Here is a 25,820-nt window from a genome sequence, read left to right as displayed (position 1 = left end):
CACTCAGCGGAAGTGCCAGCACCGGAAGTTGTATACGCGTATTGCGTAGATGTCTTCCGCCGGCCCTGCAAGACACCCGGGAGTCTGCCCTGGTAAGTCTGGGGGGGTTAGAATGCATCGTGCGCACGTTCACCGGCAACGGCGCATCGCCGCTGCCGGTGAACGGCCGTGCGATGCGCTTAGACAACCTCCCGTGCCGGTACTCCCCCCCGTGGAAAGTGCCGGCAGGGGAGGCTGTCTGAGCGTATCAGACAGTAGGATACAGGTCCCCTGCACCGCTGCGGGGGATCTGTACCCTAACCCCGCTGCCTACCCGGCACCCGGGACTCGGTGGCTACACCCCGAATATAGGCCGCACCACCACTTTAAAGAGTTAAAGTGGGGGAAAAAAGTGCGGCCTATATATATATATATATATATATATCGGGCCAATACGGTATATCTTACCTTTGCTCTCCAATTCTAGTTTCTTCTTTTTGGCCCAAATATTATGATCATTTTGAGCTATCACCTCAACCATTCCCTGCAAAAGCGGTGGAAGCAGAGACAACCGGCCAAAGCTAAATATTTATTTTAATTGCTGCATAGATCAAAAAACAGGCCAGTACAGCCTTAAAAAAACATTGTGCAGAGCGAACGACCGGTTTCCTTAATAATTTTGTCTGGCGGGGCTCTAGATTTATGAAAAATCCAGTAAGGCTCCAAGATACATAAATCTCTTTATGTACAATCATTTTGTCTCACTTTTGATGTCAGATAACTTTGACAAATAACCTTCACGGAGAAAAACATTCCAATCTGGAAGATTTAATCTCAGTTTTCAAATTTAACGAGAAACGCTGACTTATTAGGTCACTGCCCATAGTGTTCTCCCAAACCCAAGTCAACCTGCATCAAATCCAATTTGTTTTTTGGGGGCTATCATCCATACATACAAATATATATTCATTTGACAATTAATCATACATACATATATCGTGAAGCCCCGAAACATGTTCTGACATCAACTTTGATTTGTCTAGGAATTCTACGAAAATGGTGAATCATTTGCTGGATTAAAATAAAAAATATACTAAAGGATCTCAACATGTATAGCTCTGAAGAAGAGTAGTGGTAGATGGAGGCCATAGTCTAAAACTAGAGGATTTTTAGATGTGATAAAATGTTAAGTCTGATTTCCATAATGGCAATATTTTTCGCCTTCACCATAAAATCCAGCATACACCGTAATGGCGGTCGGCATTAACACACAAAAAAAACGTTTCATCTGGTTTTGTTCCATTAAACTTTGGAACTTTCATCTGCAGACCTGGAGGCGGCCATTATTGTCAGTCATGTGATATTTTTTCCCTGATCACCATACTGAGTTCATTATTTACGGCAATGCCAATGAAGTCTGTTCCTCCATAGACGTTACCTTTTATCAGCAGATTACTTTTTTTCAACCTCATTAACTAAGTAACCGGATTTCACTAAGAGGGTGGTAGATAACTGGAACGACTTTCTGGCCAGTGCGGTAGGGTTAGGCAATCTTCGGCTCTCCTGATGTTGTGGACTACATCTCCCATAATGCTCTTACAGTCATAATGCTGGCAAAGCATCAAGGGAAATGTAGTTCACAACATCTGGAGAGCCAAAGATTGCCTAACCCTGGGATAGGCATATGGCCATCCTGAATATAGAGTTTAGCAGGGAGTAATGGCCAGGTCAGATGGGCAAAATCGGTTTGGAGAAAAGAAATAAACTATAACGGGGACACAAACCTGGAGCTCTGTGGAAAGGACAACATTGCTCAGATGTAGTCAGTGATGTAGTCTAGAATGTGGAGTCCAGTTAGAAGGCGTACCTGTGACTTGGCCATTCTGAGTGTCAGGGGAGGGCTGGCAGCCTAAGGCCTGGGGGGCAAGCCTAGTCAAGTGGCCCATTGCGCCACCAAAGCAGCCGCGATCGACATCGATAGCAGTCACTCCACTGGCGCCTAATGAAGTTAAAGCAGCCGGCGTGTACGCACCGCGCCACCCAATAGGCGTGCCTCAGCTCTTTATCCCACCCCTTTTAAGACGTGGGACGAAGAGCTGAGGAATGGCCATTGGGTCTGACTGCCGCACGACGCAGGGGCGTACCTAGAGTATTTGGCACCTGTGGCAGATCCTGTATGTGGCACCCCCCCCCCACACACACTTTAAAACTGCATAGTTTCTATGGTTAGGCAAACATTGACAGGGGTACAGCAAAATTGTTATCATTATATACTGAGGCACACATTGACGGTGGTACAGCCAGGGGCGTACCTAGAGTATTTGGCACCCGGGGCGGATCCTGTATGTGGCACCCCCCCCTCACACACTTTAAAACTACCAGGCCGAAACTGAATATGACCCCCCCCACACACACCATAAAAAAATCTAACACTTTTAGAGTAAGTAACACACCAAAATAGGACAAAACAATTAAATAACAATATATATATATATATATATATATATAATTGTTAACAGCAATCGCATTCCTATCATGCCCAGGCATACCCAGATTCCAGGAGGCACTCGCAGACTTGGCATGATAGGAGTATGATTGCCCTATCTACCCCTTCTCGCTCCCTTCTGCCATATCTACCCCTTCTCACTCCCTTCTCCCTATCTACCCCTCCTAACTATCTACCCTCTCCCTCTTTGAAGTTCACTTACCTTTCAGGAGTCCTGCGGTGGGGGTGCAAGGCCTCTGTCTCTCAGCTCTGCCACTGTATGGAACAGTATAGAGTGATAGGAGTTATGATGTACTTTAGAGCAAAATTATATAATGAAAAATACATTGGAAATGGTACAGCATAACACCCATCACTCTCACACACTTACCAATCCACACTTACCAATCCACACATACCAATCCACAAACACATACCAATCCGCACACACACTAATCCACACACATACCAATCCACACACATATACTAATCCACACATATACCAATCCACACATACATACCAATCCACACACATACCAATCCACACATATACTAATGCACACACATACTAATACACACACATACACCAATCCACACACATACACCAATCCACACACATACACCAATCCACACATATACACCAATCCACACACATACCAATCCACACATATACTAATCCACACACATATACTAATCCACACATACCAATCCACACACACATACCAATCCACACATATACTAATCCACACACATACAACAATCCACACACATACAACAATCCACACACATACACCAATCCACACACATACCAATCCACACACACATACCAATCCACACATATACCAATTCACACACATACACCAATCCACACACATACCAATCCACACACATACACCAATCCACACATATACTAATCCACACACATACCAATCCACACACATACACCAATCCACATACATACACCAATCCACACATATACTAATCCACACATATACTAATCCACACACATACCAATCCACACACATCTACTAATCCACACACATACCAATCCACACACACACCAATCCACACACACATACCAATCCACACACACATACCAATCCACACATATACCAATCCACACACATGCACCAATCCACACACATGCACCAATCCACACACATACCAATCCACACACACATACCAATCCACACACACATACCAATCCACACACATACCAATCCACACACATACCAATCCACACACATACCAATCCACACACATACCAATCCACACACATACCAATCCACATTTATACCGATCCACACACATACCAATCCACACACATACACCAATCCACACACATACCAATCCACACACATACACCAATCCACTCTCACTGTATGCTTTCCTACCTTTCCTCTTTTCTCCTTACAGCTCCTTTTCCTGCTCTTCGCTCCTCTTCTTCTTCAGTTCTTCTGTCTTCTTCCGAGGGCACGGGGTTCAGAGGGCACGGACAGCGGTGGGCGCGGCTTCAGTGTTCTGCGCCGGGATCTTACAATTGGGCGGCGGTGAGGGAACAACTCGAGGGCAGCCTTGCGGGACTGCGCGGGAAATCAGGTAACGAGGCGGGCGTGATTGGCCACAAATGTGGCGGGAGCGGGTGGGATTGGCCACAAATGTGGCGGGAGCGGAACACCCACATTGCAGGAGCGGGATTCAAAACAACGGGAGCGGGCGGGAGTGGGATTCAAAAAGCAGTCCCGCGCAGGGCTCTAATGTGTGCCTATACTTTGAGCCAGACACTGAGAATACTGCAGTACAACCCCTATCACTATATACTAAGCCAAACATTGATGTGGTGTAGGCCTAACACTTCAGTGACTAGCTTAGTATATAGTAGGGATGCACCGAACTGAAAATTCTGGACCGAAACTGAAAATTCAGCATTCATTTGGCCAAAACCGAAAAAAAAACAAAAAACCTTAAATAACTTCATTAAAAGTAACACACCAAAATTAGACAAAAAAAAAATCAACAATATTAATATATATGTATATACACATATAATTAACAGCAATCACAATCCTATCATGCCCAAGTTCTAGCATGTACTGGCTGACTTAGCATGATAGGCGTGTGATTGCTGTTTGCAACCATAAATATCTATAAATACTGTTATTGAATTATTGGACGAAATAAATAAAAAATTGATAACAGCAATCACACTCCTATCACGCCTAGACAGCCTCCCTATGCCATGCTATCCTCCCACACTTCCATGCAATCTGAAACCCTCATTCACAAACATTCATCATAAACTGCAGCACAACACCCATCACTCTCACACACTTACTAATATTTTCCTACCTTTCCTCTGGCACTGTCACTTTTCCTCCTCCTCTTCATTGTTCCTCTTCTTCTTCCTGTTCTGTGTCCTGTCCTTCCGGTGCGCGGAAGACGGTGGGCGTGGCTTCAGTGTTGTGTGCCGGGATTTGACATCAAGTCCCGACGCACAGCCACAGTTGCCGCGCACAGTTTTTGGAGGCGTGCCGGCACCCCTCAGTGAGCGCCCCCCCCCCACCAGGTACGCTACTGGCACGGCAGCCAGTCCCGGTGGCAGCCGCTTAGTTTTTAACTTTGCGGCTGCCATGAATGTTCCTCTGCCGGCCGCCTGGCCAGCCCGCCGGCCCGGATTCAGGGCGGCCACCCTGCCCCCCCCGCCCCCGCTGAGTGTAACCTGGGATATGATTCTGCTTGTAACATACATTTGATCGCTCGTATACCTGGCTGGCCTGGGACATGCTGCGCATCTTCTCATTTTCCCTTCTCCTTCCTTAGAACGTTCCACGCTCCAGCCTGTCGCCAACATGGTTTTCACCGACTCCCTGACAGGCCACCGATAAATCTCTTTCTCCTATCGAAAGACAGAGATAAATGACCACCGGGTCTTTAGAGTCGTTAGACACTTCTACTCTGCGCCGGTTCTATAAATATTCACTGAATAAAACTGGGCTTTTTGGAAGGTCGCAGCTACGAAATGTCACAGTTCAATTCTGATCGTTGGCGTGAGCAATGAGGCAATTCCAAACAGAGCTTACAGGATAAAACGAGAGTAACAATGTCATTTCACTCGAACACGCGTGTCCTAGAGCTCCAACATCACATTCGTTTGTAGTAAGCAATCATATTATAGCCCCTAACTAGGAGCTAACAATATAACTGCACATAGCATATAACGTAAAGTGCATGTTAACAGACACCGCGTTGTGGAAATGTTGCGCAGCATGGAGCAGAATAATCTAATAAATGCAAAATAGTACTTTCAGTTATATTTATACCCAGGTCTGAACCTTTCCTTTAATAAGACCTGTTTATGGTTAATGTGCTGCTAGGAAAATGTATAGGAGAAACACATTTTAATGATAAGGGATGTAGTTTAAGTATGTTATGTTTTGTAGTTATCCTTCTTGAATTGCGTGCCTTTTGTAGGGCTCACGAATACATGTGCCCATGTATCTCTACACTGATACTGCTAATTAAACACCGTCTGCTCTATTATAACCAGTCGAGTCAGAGAAAATCACATTACATTTATTTATAAAGCGCCCGCAGATTCCACAGCGCTGTTACAGTCAGAAGAACAATTTAGAAACACATACAATAACACATACAATAAATAAGTTGTCTGAGGGAAGAAGTGTAGATGGAGAATAGCAGAGGCCCAAGAACTGAGCCTTGAGGAACACCAGTAGATAGTGGTAGGGGAGAGGAGCAAGTTCCAGTAAATGAGACACTAAAAGTACGGTTAGAAAGGTAGGATTTAATCCACGAAAGAGCCGTGTCACGGATGCCATGAGCATGGAGGGTTTGTAGGAGGAGGGGGTGGTCGACTGTGTCAAAGGCTGCTGAGAGGTCCAAGAGAATAACCAGTGAGAATCGGCCTTTCGTTTTAGCTGTGAAGAGGCCGTTAGTAAATTTAGTGAGTGCAGTCTCTGTTGAATGCTGTGGACAGATACCAGATTGTCAATGGTCAAGTAGAGAGTTTGAAGAGAGAATGTTTGTTAGTTGATAGTAAGTGAATCGTTCCAGCAGTTTGGAAGCTAGCGGGAGAAGTGAAACTGGACGGTGGTTTGATGGGGATGTGGGATCAAGGAAATGTTTCCTTAGGATGGGGGAGAAGATGGCATGTTTGAATGAGGATGGAAATACACCAGAGGACAAGGAGAGATTAAAGATGTGGGTTAGGTTTGAGTGCAGGGTCAAGGGGACAGGTGGTGAGGTGGGAGGACAACAGGACCTTGGAAACCTCAAACGGTATAACTGGGCTGAAGCAGGTGAGGATGGATGCAGGTGAGGAGGAAGGTTAAGGTGAGGAGGGAGGTTGAGGTACTATATGATTGACACTATGGGGGAGGATGTTGTCCCTGATGATGTCAATTTTGTTTTTGAAGTAGGTGGCAAGCTCTTGGGCAGAGAAGTTGGAGGGCAAGGGAGGTGCTGTGGGCCTGAGAAGGGTGTTAAATGTGGAGAATAGACGTTTAGGGTTATGGGAAAGACGTGATTAATGAAATGAAATATTCTTGTTTAGAGAGATGGAGGGCCGATGTATAGGAATGGAGCATGAATTTGTAGGAAATGAAGTCTTCAGGTGAAGAAGAAGATCTCTGTGGTTATACTTTACAAACATGACTAAATATTTTACTGCAATGCCAAAAGTACAAATAGATAAATACATGTTTTATAAAAAAAAAAATATATATATTATATATTTTATTATATTTCTGTAACGCAGGCCAGCTTTTCTCTGCGGATTTGTTAATGATCACTTGATCCCCTACGTATCAGGAGAAAGGATGCCCTTTTACAGCCTATCATTGTGATGTCTTGTATTTTGGATGATAGAGTACATTATAGTGTATACAAGTGTATATAGTGTACACAAAACCAAAGTCATCTGTAAAATGTAAGCTAATAAAGGGCAGGCCCCAATGCAATGTCTGTCTCCATTCAGATTTATCTGGATACTTTCATTCTGCAGTGCTATGGAATCTGTGTTATATAATAATAATATATAGTACGCAGTATATATATATATATTTTATCATTTCTTCACTAATTTGAAGATTGTGAAAGTCTGACGTGTGACTGGCAGCTGTAGCATGACTCTCTATATGAAAGTTTAAGCAACGTGTTGGCTGCCTGAGCCAAGATAAAGCAGCCCTTGAAACGTGTTCATGTCGGTTGTCGGAATGATGTGCGCTCTCGCATTCCACTCATGGAAGTCTTCCAGAGCCGGTCTCTCCCATGTCGGTCATGGAGGCTTCTTTATCTGCTCTTACTGTCACACACCTAATACTCAGCCGGCATCTCCCTCCCAGGCTCTGCATTACCTACAGCTTTTTACCAGATTTGTAAATCAGAAACGACAAACATTACAAGGTGTAAACATTGCATTTATTTGTGGTCTTATTTTATTCTCTAGAGAAAGTGTTTATCTAGTTGATTAGCCAGGATGACTTAGAATAGCATTCTATTCCACTCTAGTACTGTCTAGAATGTAGTTTACATTAGTGAAACCTATCATAATAGCAAAGGTGATATTTTAATTTGTTTTGCTGGTAATAAATTATTAATTAGGGCTGCAACTAACGATTATTTTCATAATCGATTAGTTGGCCGATTATTTTTTCGATTAATCGGATAAAAAAAATGAATGTACATTTTTCATTTATTTAAAATAATTTAATAAACAAATGATGTTAAATACAAACGCAGAATAAAAAAATAAATGATAAAATGCATTTCTTGTCTTTATTTCCCAACCAGCCCCCCCAATGTATGCACATTTGAGCGCAGGCTTGCCACGCTGCCTCCCAGACATGCCACTCCACGCTGCCTCCCAGACATGCCACTCCACATATACCACTCCACTCTACCCCCACATATGCCACTGTGCCTGATATGCCTTATACCCCCTGATACACCACTCCATCCTCCCCAGACATGCCACACTGCCTCCCAGACATGCCACGCTGGCCTCCCCACATGCCTTATATACCGTATATGCCTTATACCCCCAGATATGTCACTCCATCCTCCCCAGATATGCCTTATACCCCCCAGATATCTCATAGTCCCCTCATAGAGTCACAGACCCGCTCACAGCACACTGACACCATACTTTTATAAATAAGTACTGGGTTAATCTTCACTGCCCCCAGGATTTAGATTCCCCTTAGTCTGCCCCCCTTTACCTCTAACTGCGCCTTATGTTAACTTTATTAAATTAACCCTCAGTCCTCATCATTACATTAACATTAAACACCCCATTAACCATAACTACCCCTAAATTAACTCTAAATACCCCATCAAACACAACTACCCTAAATTAACCCTAAACATCCCATTAACCACAGCATCCCCTAAATTAACCCTAAAGACCCCCATCAACCACAACAGCCCCTAAATTAACCCTAAACACCCCATTAACCACAACTGGCTCAAATTAACCCCAAACACCCCATTAACCACAGCTGCTCCTATATGAACCCTAAACACCCCATTAACCATAACTGCCCCTAAATTAACCCTAAACACCCCATTAACCATAACTGCCCCTAAACACCCCATTAACCATAACTGCCCCTAAATTAACCCTAAACACCCCATTAACCATAACTGCACCTAAATTAACCCCCACCTCCCCTAACTTTCAGCAGCCCAAATATTAATTTTAGACTTACAGTTAGATGAGTGTCACAGCCATGTGGTTCTGGCCTTCTGGGAGAAGGAAGGGGCGGGGCCAGTTGTCACAGTGATTACAGGGAGGGACTGGTAAGTAGGAGCTGCTGCTGTGAGTCACTCAAACGGATTATATAATGAGGGATATTTTTCAGAGCGTTTGCTCTGAAAAAACCCTCATTTTATAATCGATAAAAATCGATTCAACTATTCGATAATGAAATTCGTTGGCAACAAATTTCATTATCGATTATTATCGATTAGTTGTTGCAGCCCTATTATTAATATTACCATTTACAGCCCCACATTTCCCTTTATCTTATGTAGACAATGTGCCTTTTTTTATCTTCTTAGGGGTATTTTCTACAAATAACAGCACATTTGTGACAGCCATATTCTCTCCAAAATTAACCATTCAACTAACGGGCGCACCTACAGTGTTTGCCACTAGCCGCCCCGACACTCTCGCTCACTCTTACTCACACTCATACACTCTCACTCACAGGCTGTCCACATGGCGTGCACCCTTTTGCAGTACTCCTGGAGACCTGGTCAGCGGAGGTGATAACGCAGAGAAGTGAAAGAAGACAGAAGAAGAAGAGGCAAGAGAAGAAGTGGAGCTGCGGGAAAGGAGATGCATGGAAGCGGCCGGCGGAGAAGGTAAGGAGACACTTAGAGTGGCACCCGGGCCAGACCGACTTCCCTGCCATTCCCAAGTACATTAATGATTCACATAAAGTGACCGTCACGAGATGACATCGCTACATTTCATACTACGTAATAATGACTTTTATATGTCTGATGGAAAACCACCGACCCCCAGGAACACCTAACCTGAACCTGTTAAAACCACTTCTGTCCCTGCTGTTATACCCCAAACAGAATAGTCCGATTTGGACGAGGTTCCTGTTATGTTATTATCTCGCAGCTAATCTTATCGCTGCAGTTAGTTTAATATTTTCTCTATTCCCATAATTATATTAGCTTCTTCGCACCATGGAAACAAATTAGACACGCATTCGGTGGCTGGGAATAAGATGCGCTCACAGACTCTGTGTAATTACAAGAATGTTTGTAAGTAACAGAAACCTCGTTTTCTCAGGAAAGTGTTTGCTCTGCGGTTAAGGTACCCATGTAACAAAAAGCTACATGTTACTTGGTGGCAGGGCCAGCCTTTGGGATGTGCCGCCGCGGGGTGGGTAGTTTGAAGGGACAGAGGGGGGGTAGTTTGAAGGAGCAGAGGGAGGGTAGTTTGAAGGGGCAGAGGGGGGGTAGTTTGAAGGGGCAGAGGGAGGGTAGTTTGAAGGGGCAGAGGGGGGGTAGTTTGAAGGGGCAGAGGGGGGTAGTTTGAAAGGGCAGAGGGGGGGTAGTTTGAAGGGGCAGAGGGGGGGGTAGTTTGAAGGGGCAGAGGGGGGGTAGTTTGAAGGGGCAGAGGGGGGGTAGTTTGAAGGGGCAGAGGGGGGTAGTTTGAAAGGGCAGGGGGGGTAGTTTGAAGGGGCAGGGGGGGTAGTTTGAAGGGGCAGAGGGGGGTAGTTTGAAAGGGCAGGGGGGGTAGTTTGAAAGGGCAGGGGGGGTAGTTTGAAGGGGCAGGGGGGGTAGTTTGAAGGGGCAGGGGGGGTAGTTTGAAGGGGCAGGGGGGGTAGTTTGAAGGGGCAGGGGGGTAGTTTGAAGGGGCAGTTTGAAGGGACAGGGGGGGTAGTTTGAAGGGGCAGAGGGGGGTAGTTTGAAGGGGCAGAGGGGGGTAGTTTGAAGGGGCAGAGGGGGGTAGTTTGAAGGGGCAGAGGGGGGTAGTTTGAAGGGGCAGAGGGGAGTAGTTTGAAGGCACGGGGGGGTAGTTTGAAGGGGAAGAGGGGGGTAGTTTGAAGGCACGGGGGGGGGAGTAGTTTGAAGGGGGCGCCAGAGGAGTAGTTCGCACAGGGCGCCAGAACACCTCAGGCCGGCTCTGCTTGGTGGAGCAAACACAAAGACGGCACATGTTTGCACACTCTCAATACATTCAGCATCAAACCCCCGCCGCTGATATATCAGTCTGTTGTAGAGACGGCTATGTTGGTATTATTATAGGTGAAGGGGTTTCGCTGCCCTGCACAACATCTCAAATTAACTTTATAATACTCAGGAAGGGAGAGAGGGCATTTATTATTTATACAGGGCTCGGCAAATCCCAGCGCCTGTCCTGGCGCCTAGGTGTTAGTGAACCAAACCGGTGGCGAAACACATCTTCGGCAAAACGCCGAAATAAAAATAAAAAACGGCCGAAAATAATCCCCGCAGGGGCCGCGCTGCTTAACTGTGCGTCTTACTGTGCAAGCAGGGTCTCTTGTGCTGGCCACAGGAAGCAGGAAACCAGAGGCGTCGCATGAATTCATCTCACGTCACATGACTGCTCCATTCCTCCTCCCAGTGGGCGGGACAAGAGAAATTCGTGCAGAGAGACAGAGAGAGAAGCAGCGGGGCCCCTATGGAGGTCTGCGTGTGAGAGATCTGCAGTGCAGGTAAGGGGGTGAAGGAGGGTGTATGAATGAGTGTGTGTGATAGCATGGTTGTGTATGTGGGGGGAGGAGCATGGCACAGGGGGCTCTAAGTGATGGGCAGCATCAATACACAGGGGGGGGGAAGCAAGCCAGGTTTCAGCATGTACTCCTATTATGCCAAGTCAGCCAGTACATGCTGGAACCTGGGTATGTCTGGGCAGGACTGTGATTGCTGAGTGATGGGGCAAAAGTGTGAGACTGAGTGCAGGGCAAAGTGTGAGTGCATGGCAAAAGTGTGAGACTGAGTGCTGGGCAAAGTGTGAGTGCTGGGCAAAAGTGTGAGACTGAGTTCTAGGCAAAAGTGTGAAACTGAGTGCTGGGCAGGACTGTGATTGCTGAGTGCTGGGGCAAAAGTGTGAGTGCAGGGCAAAAGTGTGAGTGCAGGGCAAAAGTGTGACACTGAGTGCAGGGCAAAAGTGTGACACTGAGTGCAGGGCAAAAGTGTGACACTGAGTGCAGGGCAAAAGTGTGAATGCAGGGCAAAAGTGAGACTGAGTGCTGGCACAAGTGTGAGTGCAGGGCAAAAGTGTGAGACTGAGTGCAGGGGCAAAGTAAGGGCTGGGGTAAAGTGTGAGACTGAGTGCAGGGCAAAAGTGTGACACTGAGTACAGGGCAAAAGTGTGACACTGAGTGCAGGGAAAAGTGTGAATGCAGGGCAAAAGTGAGACTGAGTGCTGGCAAAAGTGTGAGTGCAGGGCAAAAGTGTGAGACTGAGTGCAGGGGCAAAGTAAGGGCTGGGGTAAAGTGTGAGACTGAGTGCAGGGCAAAAGTGTGACACTGAGTGCAGGGCAAAAGTGTGACACTGAGTGCAGGGCAAAAGTGTGAATGCAGGGCAAAAGTGAGACTGAGTGCTGGCAAAAGTGTGAGTGCAGGGCAAAAGTGTGAGACTGAGTGCAGGGGCAAAGTAAGGGCTGGGGTAAAGTGTGAGACTGAGTGCAGGGCAAAAGTGTGACACTGAGTGCAGGGCAAAAGTGTGACACTGAGTGCAGGGCAAAAGTGTGAATGCAGGGCAAAAGTGAGACTGAGTGCTGGCAAAAGTGTGAGTGCAGGGCAAAAGTGTGAGACTGAGTGCAGGGGCAAAGTAAGGGCTGGGGTAAAGTGTGACACTGAGTGCAGGGCAAAAGTGTGACACTGAGTGCAGGGCAAAAGTGTGAATGCAGGGCAAAAGTGAGACTGAGTGCTGGCAAAAGTGTGAGTGCAGGGCAAAAGTGTGAGACTGAGTGCAGGGGCAAAGTAAGGGCTGGGGTAAAGTGTGAGACTGAGTGCAGGGCAAAAGTGTGACACTGAGTGCAGGGCAAAAGTGTGACACTGAGTGCAGGGAAAAGTGTGAATGCAGGGCAAAAGTGAGACTGAGTGCTGGCAAAAGTGTGAGTGCAGGGCAAAAGTGTGAGACTGAGTGCAGGGGCAAAGTAAGGGCTGGGGTAAAGTGTGAGACTGTGGGTGCTGGGGTAAAGTGTGAGACTGTGGGTGCTGGGGCAAAGTGTGAGTGTAGGGCAAAAAAAACGTCCTGGCTCCTAACTTTTTTAGCTGGCTCCTAGATTTAAAACAAATTTGTCAGGCCCTGGATTATTATATAAATGACTCCTTCTTTATTACACAGAACAAACCCAGTCATATTAAGCTGCTGGCTGCTTTCCACTGCCTCCGGATGTCACAGCCTGCGGGTTCTTTTTGGTGTTTGTCCAGGTTCCTCCCGTCTCTGCCGAGTTTCTCACTGTAAATACTGCTTTTCAGGGCTTATTCTCTTGACTCTATGCTGCACTTGTACTGTCTTTGCATCGCAAATGTCCGCCTGCAGTATAATGCAGTTAACTCTTGAAGAACTCTTACCATGCATTGTGGAGGTCCAAAGAAGGAAAGAAGACTTCATAGCACGACACGCGCTTTGCCTTTTTTGTCTCTCTTTTACCTCTTGTCCATCTCATAGTCTCTCTCTCTCTCTCTCTCTACTGGAACTTCCCATTCTATAAAGTTAACGCCACCAAACACACCAATTCCACAATACTAACTATGCTGATGTTTTCCAGTTAGAAGATGATGGGCTACACATTACGTTTCAGTTGTTTCCAGTTGTCCTGACTAAGATTCTACTACGTTTTCAAAATGAATCTCTTCCTGAGGTATGGCTATCCAGACGTTTATTACAACATTACACATTACTCTTGGCTAGGCAGAAAGTCACAATACGCATGGGTTCAGCCCCAAAAGGTCTATTCATCCGACCGTTTCATATCAATGACCCTTCAGTGCCTTATAAAGGGCCGGGCCCAGCTATAGAAGGCTATGATGACCCTGCGTTTCGTATAGATGGCTATATGAGACGGTTTTTTTAGAATTGTGGGCTCAATTAACCATTAGTTATCTTACACAAGCATTTCTCTGGGGCTGGCCCATTCATAATGCCCTTACGTCAACACTTCAATAACACATTTCACAAGAATTAAAAAAGAACATTCATATGGCAAGGGATAACATTACTGCTGTAGAAGAATGGAAACATCAAATAAAATCTAGTATAACAGCTGCATGGTATATTGATCTGAATTTGCCTGGGTGAAATATATTTCACAGAAAAAAAGCAACGTTTGTACCTGAGAGGCATACAAGTGCAGTGCTTTGGTGAAAGTGCTGAGTTGCATTAAAAACGCTCTCCAAACCTAAAGACCTGTCACATCTCATCGTGATCAGATCTAAGCATGCGGCCGCTGCGCAGCCTTCAGAAAACATCAGCTCGCAGCCAAGCTTGCCCCTGAGCTAACATTTCCAAGAAACGCAAGTACTGAACACAAGTAACTAAAAATGTTAAAAGAAACAAAATGTGCACATCACCTGCATAATACAATAATGATAGCGTTTCCGTTTATTACTTCCCATTACTAAAGTTACGAAAAGCTAACTCTATTACCACAGATTAAACACAATGAAACAGATGACATTATTTTCAGAATGTCATCGCAGCATATATTAACATCTCACACTGACTTGTTTGTCCTTACCCTTTATCTCCCGGAAAATAACGAACGTCTGTAATGATGCTACGGGCTCGTCACTTCAGGCTTTGGGGTAAATCTGGTGCGTTACCTGCGGGAGGGGGCAGCGCTTGGTCCTTTGGCCTTTAGGCTACAATCACATGAAGCCAGAGGGCTCTAACCTGAGGATGCATCATGGTAGTGTTTTGATGGGGGTACAACGGCCACCACCTCTGTGACAGCACAATAAGTATGCTGTCTGGGCCTTTAGACCTTTCCAAGCACCTGCTTTTCCCCATTAGACTTGGCCTCTTAGCTGGCAGGTAGAGGATTCTTTTTTTATAACCCCAGCCAATGACCGGGGTCAGTAACGACAAATTGTATTTTAGTCAATCACCAATATCTGGGAAGACAGTCTAGAAGACTTTTTGCGTGTGTGTGTTTTTTGGCAGGCCATTTTGTGATAAGATACTCGTCATTCCCCTCTTGTGGGGGATCCAGGTCATTATTGTGTGGGGTTTGATTCCCCGCTTACTCACTGATGTCCAATGCACAGCAAAGTCCAACGAGTGCTAAGAAGCACAAATAAACCGGTTATAGAAAAGGACGTACATAAACACTACATGAAGCCTTTGCCAGAATGACACTAACCAAGTTGTTCATAAAAAGAAAACATCGTTCATGATCCTGAAGAAAATCAGCAAGCACACGCTGCATTGTTCATGTTCCATGAAACATCTTGTATCAGAGCCATGCCGAGGAGGCTCTTCAAACACTTGAAAAGTCCTTCACAAAGCTTTTATTGTAGCACTTTCCTTTCAAATGCCCATCGCAAAGCTTTTACTGTAGCACCTTACTATCCAATGGAAACAATAACTGGAAAAGAGGTAAAGAAACTCTGAATCAGGGCCAGCCCCGCCATATTTATGACCTTGGCAGATGCCTTGCATGACAAGCTGGTGGGAGGTGGTACCACAAGGCTTTCACTTGATAATCTACTATGAAGTGACAACTAAAATGAGAAGATCTGAGCTGGCCCCATATAATTACAGCAGTGCTGTTACAGTCAGTAGAACAATTTAGAAACACATACAATAACACATACAATAACACATACGATAACAAACTGGTGCAAAGGAGAAGAGGGCCCTGCTCTCGCGAGTTTACAATCTAGTTGGAGGGGGAAGTGAGACAATAGGAGAGGATGGCTTGGATGGGGATGAGTTGATCCGGTTCCGATGATGTGTTGAAGCTGTTGATTATTCAGATCATGCATAGCTAATCAATGAAATTGTTTCCAAGTACCCCCTACAACATTAACTATGCAATATGCAGGGCCTACACAGCCCTTCTTGGAGAGACTTGTTGCTAAGGCACAGTGAAGTTTGTGTGATGAAAAGGTCAACACTCTTGCAGATGATCAGAGTAGTGCATACACCCAAAGATGTTTACACCCACACGTGAATTTATTGCATGCTGCTTATATTATAGCGTTTATACGTCTTGAGTTCTTGTATATCTGCCACCACACTGCAGCTCTACAGGTTCTGCAATGATTTTGCCCCTACCTTCTCCAGGTCTGGTTCCTGTAAAGCCAAAGCAAGCTCATTGTTGTCCATTACAGAAGCCGCGGCAACATCCAGAGGTGTGGAGCCTCTCATTGATGGAGAAGCTGCAGCAAAACACAGTGGATAGAGAATACATCAATTTACAAAAGTTTAAAAAACACATGGTGTTAGTGAGCTCAATACAACATTTACAAATATTTGAATCCACGATATGTGGGTTTATTAAGTACCTGCGGTTCTATACAGTAATGAAGGAGTTGGCAAGAGAGTTGCAGTTTCACCTCACAGAGAGTGTGAGAATGAACTACAAATAAAGTAAGAGAACCTACACAGCCTTGTACATGAGAACTACATGGTATGTATAGCAACACTGTAATTATATTGTGGTAGCGACAGAGTGTCACCGTGTGTGGCCATATCAAGCCCAAAACAAATACAAACATTAAAAAGTCGCAAATCGTTCTCTGGACAAATCATACCCAGTCCAACGCTGCTGTTTTCCAACAAATAGCCAAGATGTTCAAACATTGCCTTTTGGTTCTGCCTGCTGATTCTGCAGAAGTAGCACAAGAACCGACAGCAGCTTGCCACCATCTTGGGGAATGTGATTTGCTGAAATAGAACATTCAGAACATCAGGAACAACATTAATCAGCATCACCAAGTACAAGATAGGTCTCTGTACTTAGATCTAAATGTCTAATATGCCACACATTACACCATTTAGGTGTGCAAACTTAACGCCCTCAGTTACAATTTGATAAGACAGACTAGATGGAAGTCATTCTGCCTCACGCTGTTTACTTCTTGCTGCATTGTACAGCTGATGAAAGTCTCGACGTTGCTTTTGTAAGTACAATGAACACCAAATTGGAACTTTGGCTGGTACCGAGAAGAAAATAATATGGCAAGTTAGAATTTGGATTCTTATTAGTATTTAGTATTATGAAGGGCTTCTCCTCCAAGAATAACTGTGTTGCTCTGCCATAGCTGAAGCTGAAAGAGCTCACTATGTATGGCAGCAGAAGCTCACAACACTGATATCCTTTGTACGTATATCCTTTGTGAGAACAGGCAGTTGAAATCACAATCCTTCTGCAACCTCATCAGCACATAAACCCAAATGGAGCATTTAGTGTGACTGTAGATCAGGTGCTAAAATCCCAAGATTCTAACCCTGACACTTCCCAGGTATGGGCAGCAGATCTCTGCTCCCTCGTTAGTACATGAGAGACAAAATATACTGCCACTGTCTTCAGATACACAAATGCGCACGTTTTATATCACGTGGGTTCATCCGTCAGGAGTCAGGACAGCGGGACTTCATTGGGCATCGGAAGCACGCGTTTTTCAGTGCACTTTACAATTCTGCTAAACATGCGAGATGATGCCCTCTGCTGGGAAATCATGTATATTTTCAAAAACAACCACATTCTTTTTTTGATAAGAAACAGGCTACACATAGAGCGATGGTAGGCCAAAAATACTTCCGTTTTTTAAAGTAGTAAACGGAAGGACTTTGTTACCTGAGACTTGTCACCTCCCAGCACGTTCACCATGACCTCCATCACCGTCTCATGCATCCCCAGCACACGCATCAAGTTTGGATGCTGATAGAAGACTTTGTTGTTCATGATGTCGCTAAAAAAGAAAAGGTTATACATCACTAAGACCATAAATAACGAGTTCCAAGATATCTCACATGTGGGGGTTTTCCATAAAAATATCAGGCAACAGAACCCAAAATCTTGCATAGTAAGTAAGTTTCACTAAAACAATATGTATGTTTCTATTACGAACCGCTGTTAATAGTGCTTTTATACATACGTGTGTAGAAGTTAAGACAATAAATTATGCTTTTCACAACGCACAGAGGATTCCTAGGACAACCTTGATGGATAGTGTAACGTCTGATTCCAAGGGTCACACGTAAGGACGCCATTTGGCCCCAGGCTATTATTATTGTTTGATGTTTGGTCTGACATATTGCCTTCATTACATTTTAGATTTATTCAACTTCATGTTTGTGTGTGGTGGGGTATTTAAGCGTGGGAACATATGTCTTTGGGTATGTTAGTGCTGAGTATCTAGTTGTGTTGGTGCATGTGTCTGGATTCTTACTGCTTTTTGCATTATTGCCAAATAATCCTCTACTAACACGCATTACACAGCTAAAAGGCCATATTTTCTCTCAACAAAAAATGAATGAGGCGCACACACACACACATACACACACACACACATACATACACACACACACACACATACATACACACACACACACATACACACACACACACATACATACACACACACATACACACACACAGTTCTGATCAAATGACCCACTGCATAAAAAACTTGGACACCTCTGACTTAAACCATTAATGTATACTCAGTGAGGGTTCTATCCCAATTGGTTACTTTAAACCTTATGTTCATTTTCTGAAGTCACTTAAAGGTGTTTTTTTACCTTCTCTGCTGAATTTAACATTTTAGGCGAATGCAAAATTAGAAATAGCATTCCTTGCACTGTTAAATTTCTAAACATTTACCACAATTCAACAAACAGATATGCAAAGCATACAAGAGCGCTCAATTAAACGGAAGCCATTGGCATGTGCCATATTTGATTTGTCGCCTTATACTCTTCTTATTTCATTTGACCTCGATTGTGCACAGGAAAGGGAAAGAACAACTTATATACCAAAGCTCATGTCCTACCATTGGCACAACAGATCAACTCTAACACTTATTTGCTGAAACCTACCCAAGACCATCAATCATCAGCAGCTCCTCTTCTTTGCCCATACGGACACTGAGCAGAGAGCGGATTTGTCCCAGAGAAGCCAACAAATTCATAGTGTCTTCCACGGAGGCGGCGCTGATGGTGTAGGTTTTCCTCATGGCCCGTAAGAGCTCCCCGATGCTGTCATACTGTCGACGAAGAAGGCTGAACATAATGCGCACAAGTTCAGGGTCTTGGATGTGGTCTTCCTAAGCCCAACGCACCATGGTCTGCGATATGAGCTCCTTCAATGTGGCTGCAAGAAGGGAAGCAATTGTAAATGTAATTGTTTACATGATACTGTTTCTGTCTGGAAACGATAACCAAAGGTTGAACTTGATCTACTAGAAGTTACATTTACTTTTAGTGACCTACATTGAAAGGAATGCATAAAGACTTCATCAAAGTACCTTCAACAGACTGGTAAGACTACTAATGGGACACTTATAACCTTTATACTATTTAGTTCAGGTAAAATTATATAACATAAGCAAAATGTTAGTGCTCATGCGATGTCAGACATAATGACAAAATCGTGATGTAAGCCACTGTAATGTAATGCAACGTCATCTACCACTAGATGCCAGCATCACACAGCAGGAGGAAGCCAATGGCTTCCTATCAGATGTTTGTATGTAATATTTTAGGCGATAGGCAGACCTGGTAGATTAGCAATGGCTGGGAAGATGCAATTTTACCCTGCACAAGTAGAGGCAATCGTGTACCGATCGTGTCAAATTCATACTGCCAAGCAAAACTGATCTGCCTGGGATTAGATTTCATCTCCAACAAACCTTTTCACACTTGGAGCTCACTCATTAAAAGGCTAATACTATAAAACTCAATATGCTCATTGGAACTGTTTAAAAGTAAACAAATGGAATATCCTATAACTGGCCACTGGTTTCTTCCTTCCACCCTTAAAATATGTATTTTACGGCCAGCACACTCATTAAAATGGAACTCCTGCAATTAAAATCTTTCAGTATAGCGACATTACGTTGGTGCTTTTTTATGAGATATGTACAAACCTGGCACATGTAATCAATTCTCTTTCCTGAATTACTCTCCCTTTTGTGGGGGGGGGGCTTGGGAGGAACAAACATGCAGATCCTAAGAACAGGAAAATAACATTGCCGCTTCTATGGTATACGGAAAGGTGTCTGATCAACATTAATGAATGCTACATACTTGGGTATTCCTCCTCCTCCTCTGCTGGGTCCTGTTCTTCTGTCTTTGAGCGGCCTTTAATTTTGTATACCAATGTTCGGAGCCGACCTGTCCATGAAGTATCCTCCTCTTCCTCGTCCTCTTCATCTAGCGGAATGCCTTCATATCAACAAGAGGCAATACATTGTTCAATAAACATTCTTCAGTTCAGTTAAGCATTTCCAAATCTTTCTCTTTCACGATGCCTGTAACTGTCTGTATTCCATGAAATATGCCATAGTCTGCAGTCACAGAAGAGCCAAATGGATGCAGGGAGACAGACCTGTGTCACAGAGGCTAAGAACTTAAGGTTCCCTTCTGCTACAACGCTGGAGATGGAAGGTCCTAAGATGTTCGGTTGTCTTTATCTGATTCATCTCAGAATATCTTTGGAAGGATGGATGTTGTGCAAAAATTTTTCAGTGCTTTTACATTAAACGGGAAGACTCCAGCCACTGAACACACTTCTACTGCTCTGCTAAATAAACGTGTCACTAAAAATCCAGGTAACCCAGTTAGACAATGATAAAGTGCCCAAATAAGCTGTGATGAAGCTCAAAGGCCTGTACCCCATTTAATAGAATTACCGCAATGTATAAGAAGATCCTCGTGGAACTCATAGAGCTCATCTCGTATCTCCTCCAGACACGGACAGTTTTCTTGCAGTTGGAAGTTGAGCAACATGTTAATCTTAAAAATAAAATATAGAATCATCACTCACTGCAACAGCATATGTTCAGAAATATATTCATTGAAACACCACCGTACCTGCTCCTGTGGAGGTGACCGGAACTCCCGCGTTTTCTTGGCAGTCAGTGCCGCTGACATGTTAAGGGCCTGCATTAACTCATTGTAGCGGAATTTCTGATTGTGCTGTAGTTTTGACACAAAGTTATCAGAAAAGGAGACAATGCACTCAACTCTGTGTTTCAGCTCACAATCGCAAAAGTAATGAAGGAGCTCACATCTGTAACATCTGTAACAGATAAGGAAACATCAATTGCAAATATATACAAGCACAATCTACAGCTTCAAAGTACATTTGCTTTAGTACACAAGAATCCTCAGTACCTGGAAAGAAGCTTGTCACTAGGAAAATAAAGACGGTTGTCTCACCCTGAATACTGGTGTTATCTAACTCCCGTCATGCAAGGACATCTAAAAGGTTTGGGGAAAAGGGCATATGCCCAGGGCCCAAACATTTCACAGCAGCCACAACAGCTGAGTCTAACAAAGATGGAGAGATAAGACACTAGGGTACTGTAATAGAAGGAGGGGTACTGAGTGCAGGGCCATAGGAAGCATGAGGCCAGAGAGAGACACTCAACTCGGGCGCAGCTGCGTGGGGGAGCACCAGTGGCGTCTCCAGCTTTCATATTTAGGGGGGGCACATGGGGGGCCAGGGACCAAAGCAGGGGGGCCAATTATAAAACGGTACATATATATATATATATATATATATATATATATATACATACACACACACACACACACACACACGTTAGACGTGCATTTTTAACTACATAATATGCACTTATCTCTTTGAAGTTGGCCCCTGCTGACACTATATATAAATATTAGACCCTGCTGCCGATATATAGAAATATTACACCCTCCTTCTGATATATATTAATATTAACCCCTGCTGGGGATATATGTTGATATTAGCCCCTGCTGCGGATATATACTTATATTATACCCTGCTGCTGATATATATAAATATTTGACCCTGCTACCAGTATACATTAATATTAGCCCCTACTGCCAATATATATTATTAGTCCCTGCAGCTAATATATATATAATTAGCCCCTGCAGCCAATATATATTAATATTAACCCCTGCTGCCGATATGAATATAAATACTAGACTCTGCTGCCAATATATGTTAATATTAGCTCCTGCTGACAATATATGTTAATATTAGCTCCTGCTGCCAATATATATTAGCCCCTGCTGCCGATATAAATTAATATTAGCCCCTGCTGCTGGTATATATTAATATTGGACCCTGCTGCAGATATATATTAATATTAGACCCTGCTGCCGATATATATAGTATTGGTCCCTGCTTCCTATATATATTAATATTAGCCCCTGCAGCCAATATATATATATTAATATTAGACCCTGTTGCCAATATATAAATATTAGCCCCTGCTGCCAAAACATATATAAATATTTGCCCCTGCTGCCAATATATTTTATAGTGAAAAAATTGGACCCTATCCAAGCATTTCCTTGGGCCCCGCTCAACGCTTCCACAACAAAAAAAAGAAATATTTCCCACACTGCAGATCAGGGAAAGACCGTGAGAGTCAGTCCTGCACCGTGACATTGAGAGGCCCTCTCCCCTGTAATCATCCCCAGAGTCCCTTTATCCCCTCATTCACTAAACCATACCGCCCTTTTACTTACACCCTGTAGTTCAGGTATAGATCAAATAAACAACACATGGAAACAGCACATGCAACTAAATGAGATATAAAAAAAAACAACTTGTATTTGCAGGTATACATAAATAATGTATGGAAACATAGCATTGCAGTTATAAACCAACAGAACACACAAACCCAGCATTGCGGGTATAGATCAACTGGAAATCACATGTACACTCAGCACTGAAGGTATGGATCAAATAAACAACACATGGAAACAGCACTCCAGGTATTGATCAACTGAATAAGACATACAAATCCTATATTTGCAGGTAAACATAAATAATGTATGGAAATATAGCCGATACAGATGAACAAAATGACACAAAATCCAGCTTTGCAGGTATATATCAATTGGAAATTACATATAAACTCTGCATTAAAGGTATAGATAAAACACCCTAAATTACAGGCATAGATCACTGGTCACACACCCCAAAGCCAACCCTGGTGTCCACACTGCCCACATAAAACCCGACCAGCACCCAAATTACATATTGTGTCAACTTTGTCCCCAAACAGCTGAACATACGCCAAGTTTGTCCCATAAACACCTCTCCCTCCTAATCTATCCTATCTACCCCCTCTCCCTCCTAATCTATCCTATCTACCCCCTCTCCCTCCCAATCTATCCTATCTACCCCCTCTCCCTCCCTATCTATCACCTCTGCCTCCCTATATACCTACTCTCCCTCCCAATCTATCCTATGTACCCCCCTCTCCCTCCCAATCTATCCTATCTACCCCCTCTCTCCCAATCTATCCCATCTACCCCCTCTCCCTCCCAATCTATCCCATCTACCCCCTCTCCCTCCCAATCTATCCCATCTACCCCCTCTCCCTCCCTATCTATCCCATCTACCCCCTCTCCCTCCCAATCTATCCCATCTACCCCCACCCCCCTCCCTATCTATCCCATCTACCCCCTCTCCCTCCCAATCTATCCCATCTACCCCATCCCCCTCCCTATCTATCATATCTATCCCATCTACCCCCTCTCCCTCCCAATCTATACCTATCTACCCCTTCTCACTTCCTATCTACCTCTTCTGACTCTCTAACCCCCTTCTAACTTTCTACCCCCCTTTGAAGTTCACTTACCTTGGGCTTATCCAGCGGTGAGATCTCGAGGTCTCTGTATCCCTGGTTCTGCAGTGTGCGCGGCTTCACTGCCGGGCGCCGGATATGACGACATATACCGGCGCCCGGCTTGAAATGCCGGCACTGCGACCAAGGCAGAGGCCTCGCGGTCGCGGAGAAGAGTGAGAGGCGCTGAACGGTTGCTGAGAACTTAATCCTCAGCGACCGCTCGTCGCCTCTCTTTCTCTCCTCCGGGTCTATTAAAAAAAAAGCCGGCGTTTGAATTGGGGGGGCACACCGGGGGGGGCACAGCATGATGTTGGGGGGGCCATGGCCCCCTCTGGCCCCCCCCTGCCGACGCCACTGGGGAGCACAGCCGCCCGATCAGCAGCTGCAGCCTGCAGGACTGGTTGGGGAGATCACAATCTCCCTCTAACCGGCCCAACATTAGGGAGCGTGAGGTCTGTCACTTCAGACCTCGGCTTCCGTGCTCCCTAATCCATATGCGCCAGCAAATGATGCTGAGCACAGGGATATGACGTTATCCCCGCGCTCTGCATCAATAGCCGGTGCCTAGTGATGAGGGAGCACTAAAGCAGAAGCCTGGAGTGACAGACCTCGCACTCTCAAAATTGGATGGAGGATGGAAGGTTGAGGATGGAAGATGAGAAAGGTAGGAGATTGTCTTTGTTGCAGTTTGATTCCTGACGTTTGTGCTTTTCGTATCTCCAGATTTTTGACCCTTTGCCTGCCTGACCATCCTTTGCCTGCCGATTTTGTACCTTATCCCGCTCCGTTGCTGACCCGGCTTGTTGGACTACCCGCTCCGTTGCTGACCCGGCTTGTTGTCCGTTATTTCCAAGCGTTGCTGAATTGGCTCCTGTCATCTGCATCAGCTGTTCATACCCTTGCACCCAACTCATTCCTATTATTATCCGCTTACGCCTGGCCTCCTCACTGTTGGGATCATCTAAGTCCCAGCTCCCTGTCACTAAGGGTTTCCTTTGGTGATTGAGTTCCGGGCAGAATAACTCCTGCGGTGTGCGCTATCGTGTTAGCGGTCGTGACAGACAGGTGAGTGTTAAGGCAGTTTATGTGTATATGCGTGTTTATGGACAGATGTGTGTAAAGGCAGTGTGTATGTGCAGGTGTGTGTAAAGGCACTGTATGTGTTTATGCGTGTGTAAGGGCAGGTGTGTCTAAATGCAGTGTATGTGTGTATATGCATGTTAATGGGCAGGTGTGTGTGTGTAAAGGCAACGTGTATGGGCAGGTGTGTGTAAGGGCAGTGTATGTGTGTTTTTGGGCAGTCGTGTGTAAGGGCAGTATATGTGTGTTTATGGGCAGGTGTGTGTAAAGACGGTGTGTAAGGGCAGTGTAAATAAAATACCCTCTTTAAAAAAATAGCTGGGGGGCACAATTTTCTATTATTGCCTCAGGCGCAAAAAATAGCTAGCTACAGCTCTGACTGAGTGGGACTAACTGGGGAACCCAGAGGTGGCGATGGTTGGAGAACCTGACGGGGCAGTTAAAAAGGCAGGGGCAGTTTTAAAGGCAGTTGTGACTTATGTAAGGAATGACCGCATATATAAAGGCTTTAATGAACTTAGGCAATAAGTTGGACAATAGAAGCTTTACATTGTTCTACTGATACACCTAGGGGGTCACATTGAAAACACATAACAAAGAAGTCATCAATATTTTAAAGGCAAGTTACCTGGAGCTTGACAGACTCTGGGAGTCGTGTCTGTAGCAAACTTTTTTGAGGTGCCTTTGCATCTCTTGTAGCCTTTTCCCCAGCTTCAACTGCCTTTTCTTCATCTTGTGCATCTTCTTCCTTCTCATATCTCTCTTCAATATCTTCGGGTCACCAAAAACATTTGGGTCGATCAGCAGCAGGATCTGCCTAACATCTTCATCCTCAAAAGACTCCCATAATGAGCAATGTGGCAATCAGCTTCAGCACGGGCACAAACTGGAATTCTACCTTGCCCCCCACAGGGTCTCGGATGTGGTCACCACTACTCTGCACAGCTTCTGTTAGCATT

The 25,820-nt window shown here is 44.7% G+C and overlaps 2 protein-coding genes and 2 long non-coding RNA genes across 4 annotated transcripts; 1 reads left to right on the top strand and 3 right to left on the bottom strand.

Moving 5' to 3' along the window:
- Positions 1-1,799: 1,799 nt before the first annotated feature.
- LOC128504989 (uncharacterized) lies at positions 1,800-11,535 on the bottom strand. Its single transcript, XR_008355518.1, has 3 exons — positions 11,491-11,535; positions 5,184-5,360; positions 1,800-1,846 (listed from the first exon to the last, which is right to left on the bottom strand). It is a non-coding gene; the product is annotated as an uncharacterized LOC128504989 (long non-coding RNA).
- A 19-nt stretch (positions 11,536-11,554) lies between these two features.
- LOC128504988 (uncharacterized) lies at positions 11,555-13,825 on the top strand. The gene is made up of 3 exons (XR_008355517.1): positions 11,555-11,682; positions 13,322-13,437; positions 13,749-13,825. It is a non-coding gene; the product is annotated as an uncharacterized LOC128504988 (long non-coding RNA).
- Positions 13,826-16,211: 2,386 nt separating this feature from the next.
- Positions 16,212-19,218, bottom strand: LOC128504359 (ryanodine receptor 3-like). Its single transcript, XM_053474393.1, has 4 exons — positions 19,028-19,218; positions 17,784-17,898; positions 16,738-16,870; positions 16,212-16,362 (listed from the first exon to the last, which is right to left on the bottom strand). Exons 1-4 carry the CDS (start codon positions 19,216-19,218, stop codon positions 16,229-16,231), a joined length of 573 nt encoding a protein of 190 aa, XP_053330368.1. The 3' UTR covers positions 16,212-16,228.
- On the bottom strand, positions 19,059-25,593 carry LOC128504358 (ryanodine receptor 3-like). Its single transcript, XM_053474392.1, has 5 exons — positions 25,490-25,593; positions 21,023-21,230; positions 20,842-20,944; positions 20,237-20,374; positions 19,059-19,301 (listed from the first exon to the last, which is right to left on the bottom strand). Exons 1-5 carry the CDS (start codon positions 25,591-25,593, stop codon positions 19,255-19,257), a joined length of 600 nt encoding a protein of 199 aa, XP_053330367.1. The 3' UTR covers positions 19,059-19,254.
- Positions 25,594-25,820: the final 227 nt, after the last annotated feature.

Source organism: Spea bombifrons, chromosome 9 (assembly GCF_027358695.1).
Source record: "Spea bombifrons isolate aSpeBom1 chromosome 9, aSpeBom1.2.pri, whole genome shotgun sequence".
Lineage (NCBI taxonomy): Eukaryota > Metazoa > Chordata > Amphibia > Anura > Pelobatidae > Spea > Spea bombifrons.
Note: the sequence above shows the minus strand (reverse complement) of the source record. Positions and strands in the feature narration are given on the sequence as shown.

What these genes read in the sequence shown, in the direction of transcription:
- LOC128504359 (XM_053474393.1), bottom strand. Translation starts at nt 19,218, where the DNA reads ATGTTCAGCCTTCTTCGTCGACAGTATGACAGCATCGGGGAGCTCTTA. An exon ending in TGGGAGGTGACAAGTCTCAG is followed by an intron (nt 16,871 to 17,783) that starts GTAACAAAGTCC and finishes GTTCTATTTCAG; the next exon opens with CAAATCACATTCCCCAAGAT. An exon ending in AAACAGCAGCGTTGGACTGG is followed by an intron (nt 16,363 to 16,737) that starts GTATGATTTGTC and finishes GTTTTGCTGCAG; the next exon opens with CTTCTCCATCAATGAGAGGC.
- LOC128504358 (XM_053474392.1), bottom strand. Translation starts at nt 25,593, where the DNA reads ATGAAGAAAAGGCAGTTGAAGCTGGGGAAAAGGCTACAAGAGATGCAA. An exon ending in GGATCTTCTTATACATTGCG is followed by an intron (nt 20,375 to 20,841) that starts GTAATTCTATTA and finishes GTTGATATGAAG; the next exon opens with GCATTCCGCTAGATGAAGAG. An exon ending in GGAGGAGGAGGAATACCCAA is followed by an intron (nt 19,302 to 20,236) that starts GTATGTAGCATT and finishes CCCTTCTTGCAG; the next exon opens with CCACATTGAAGGAGCTCATA.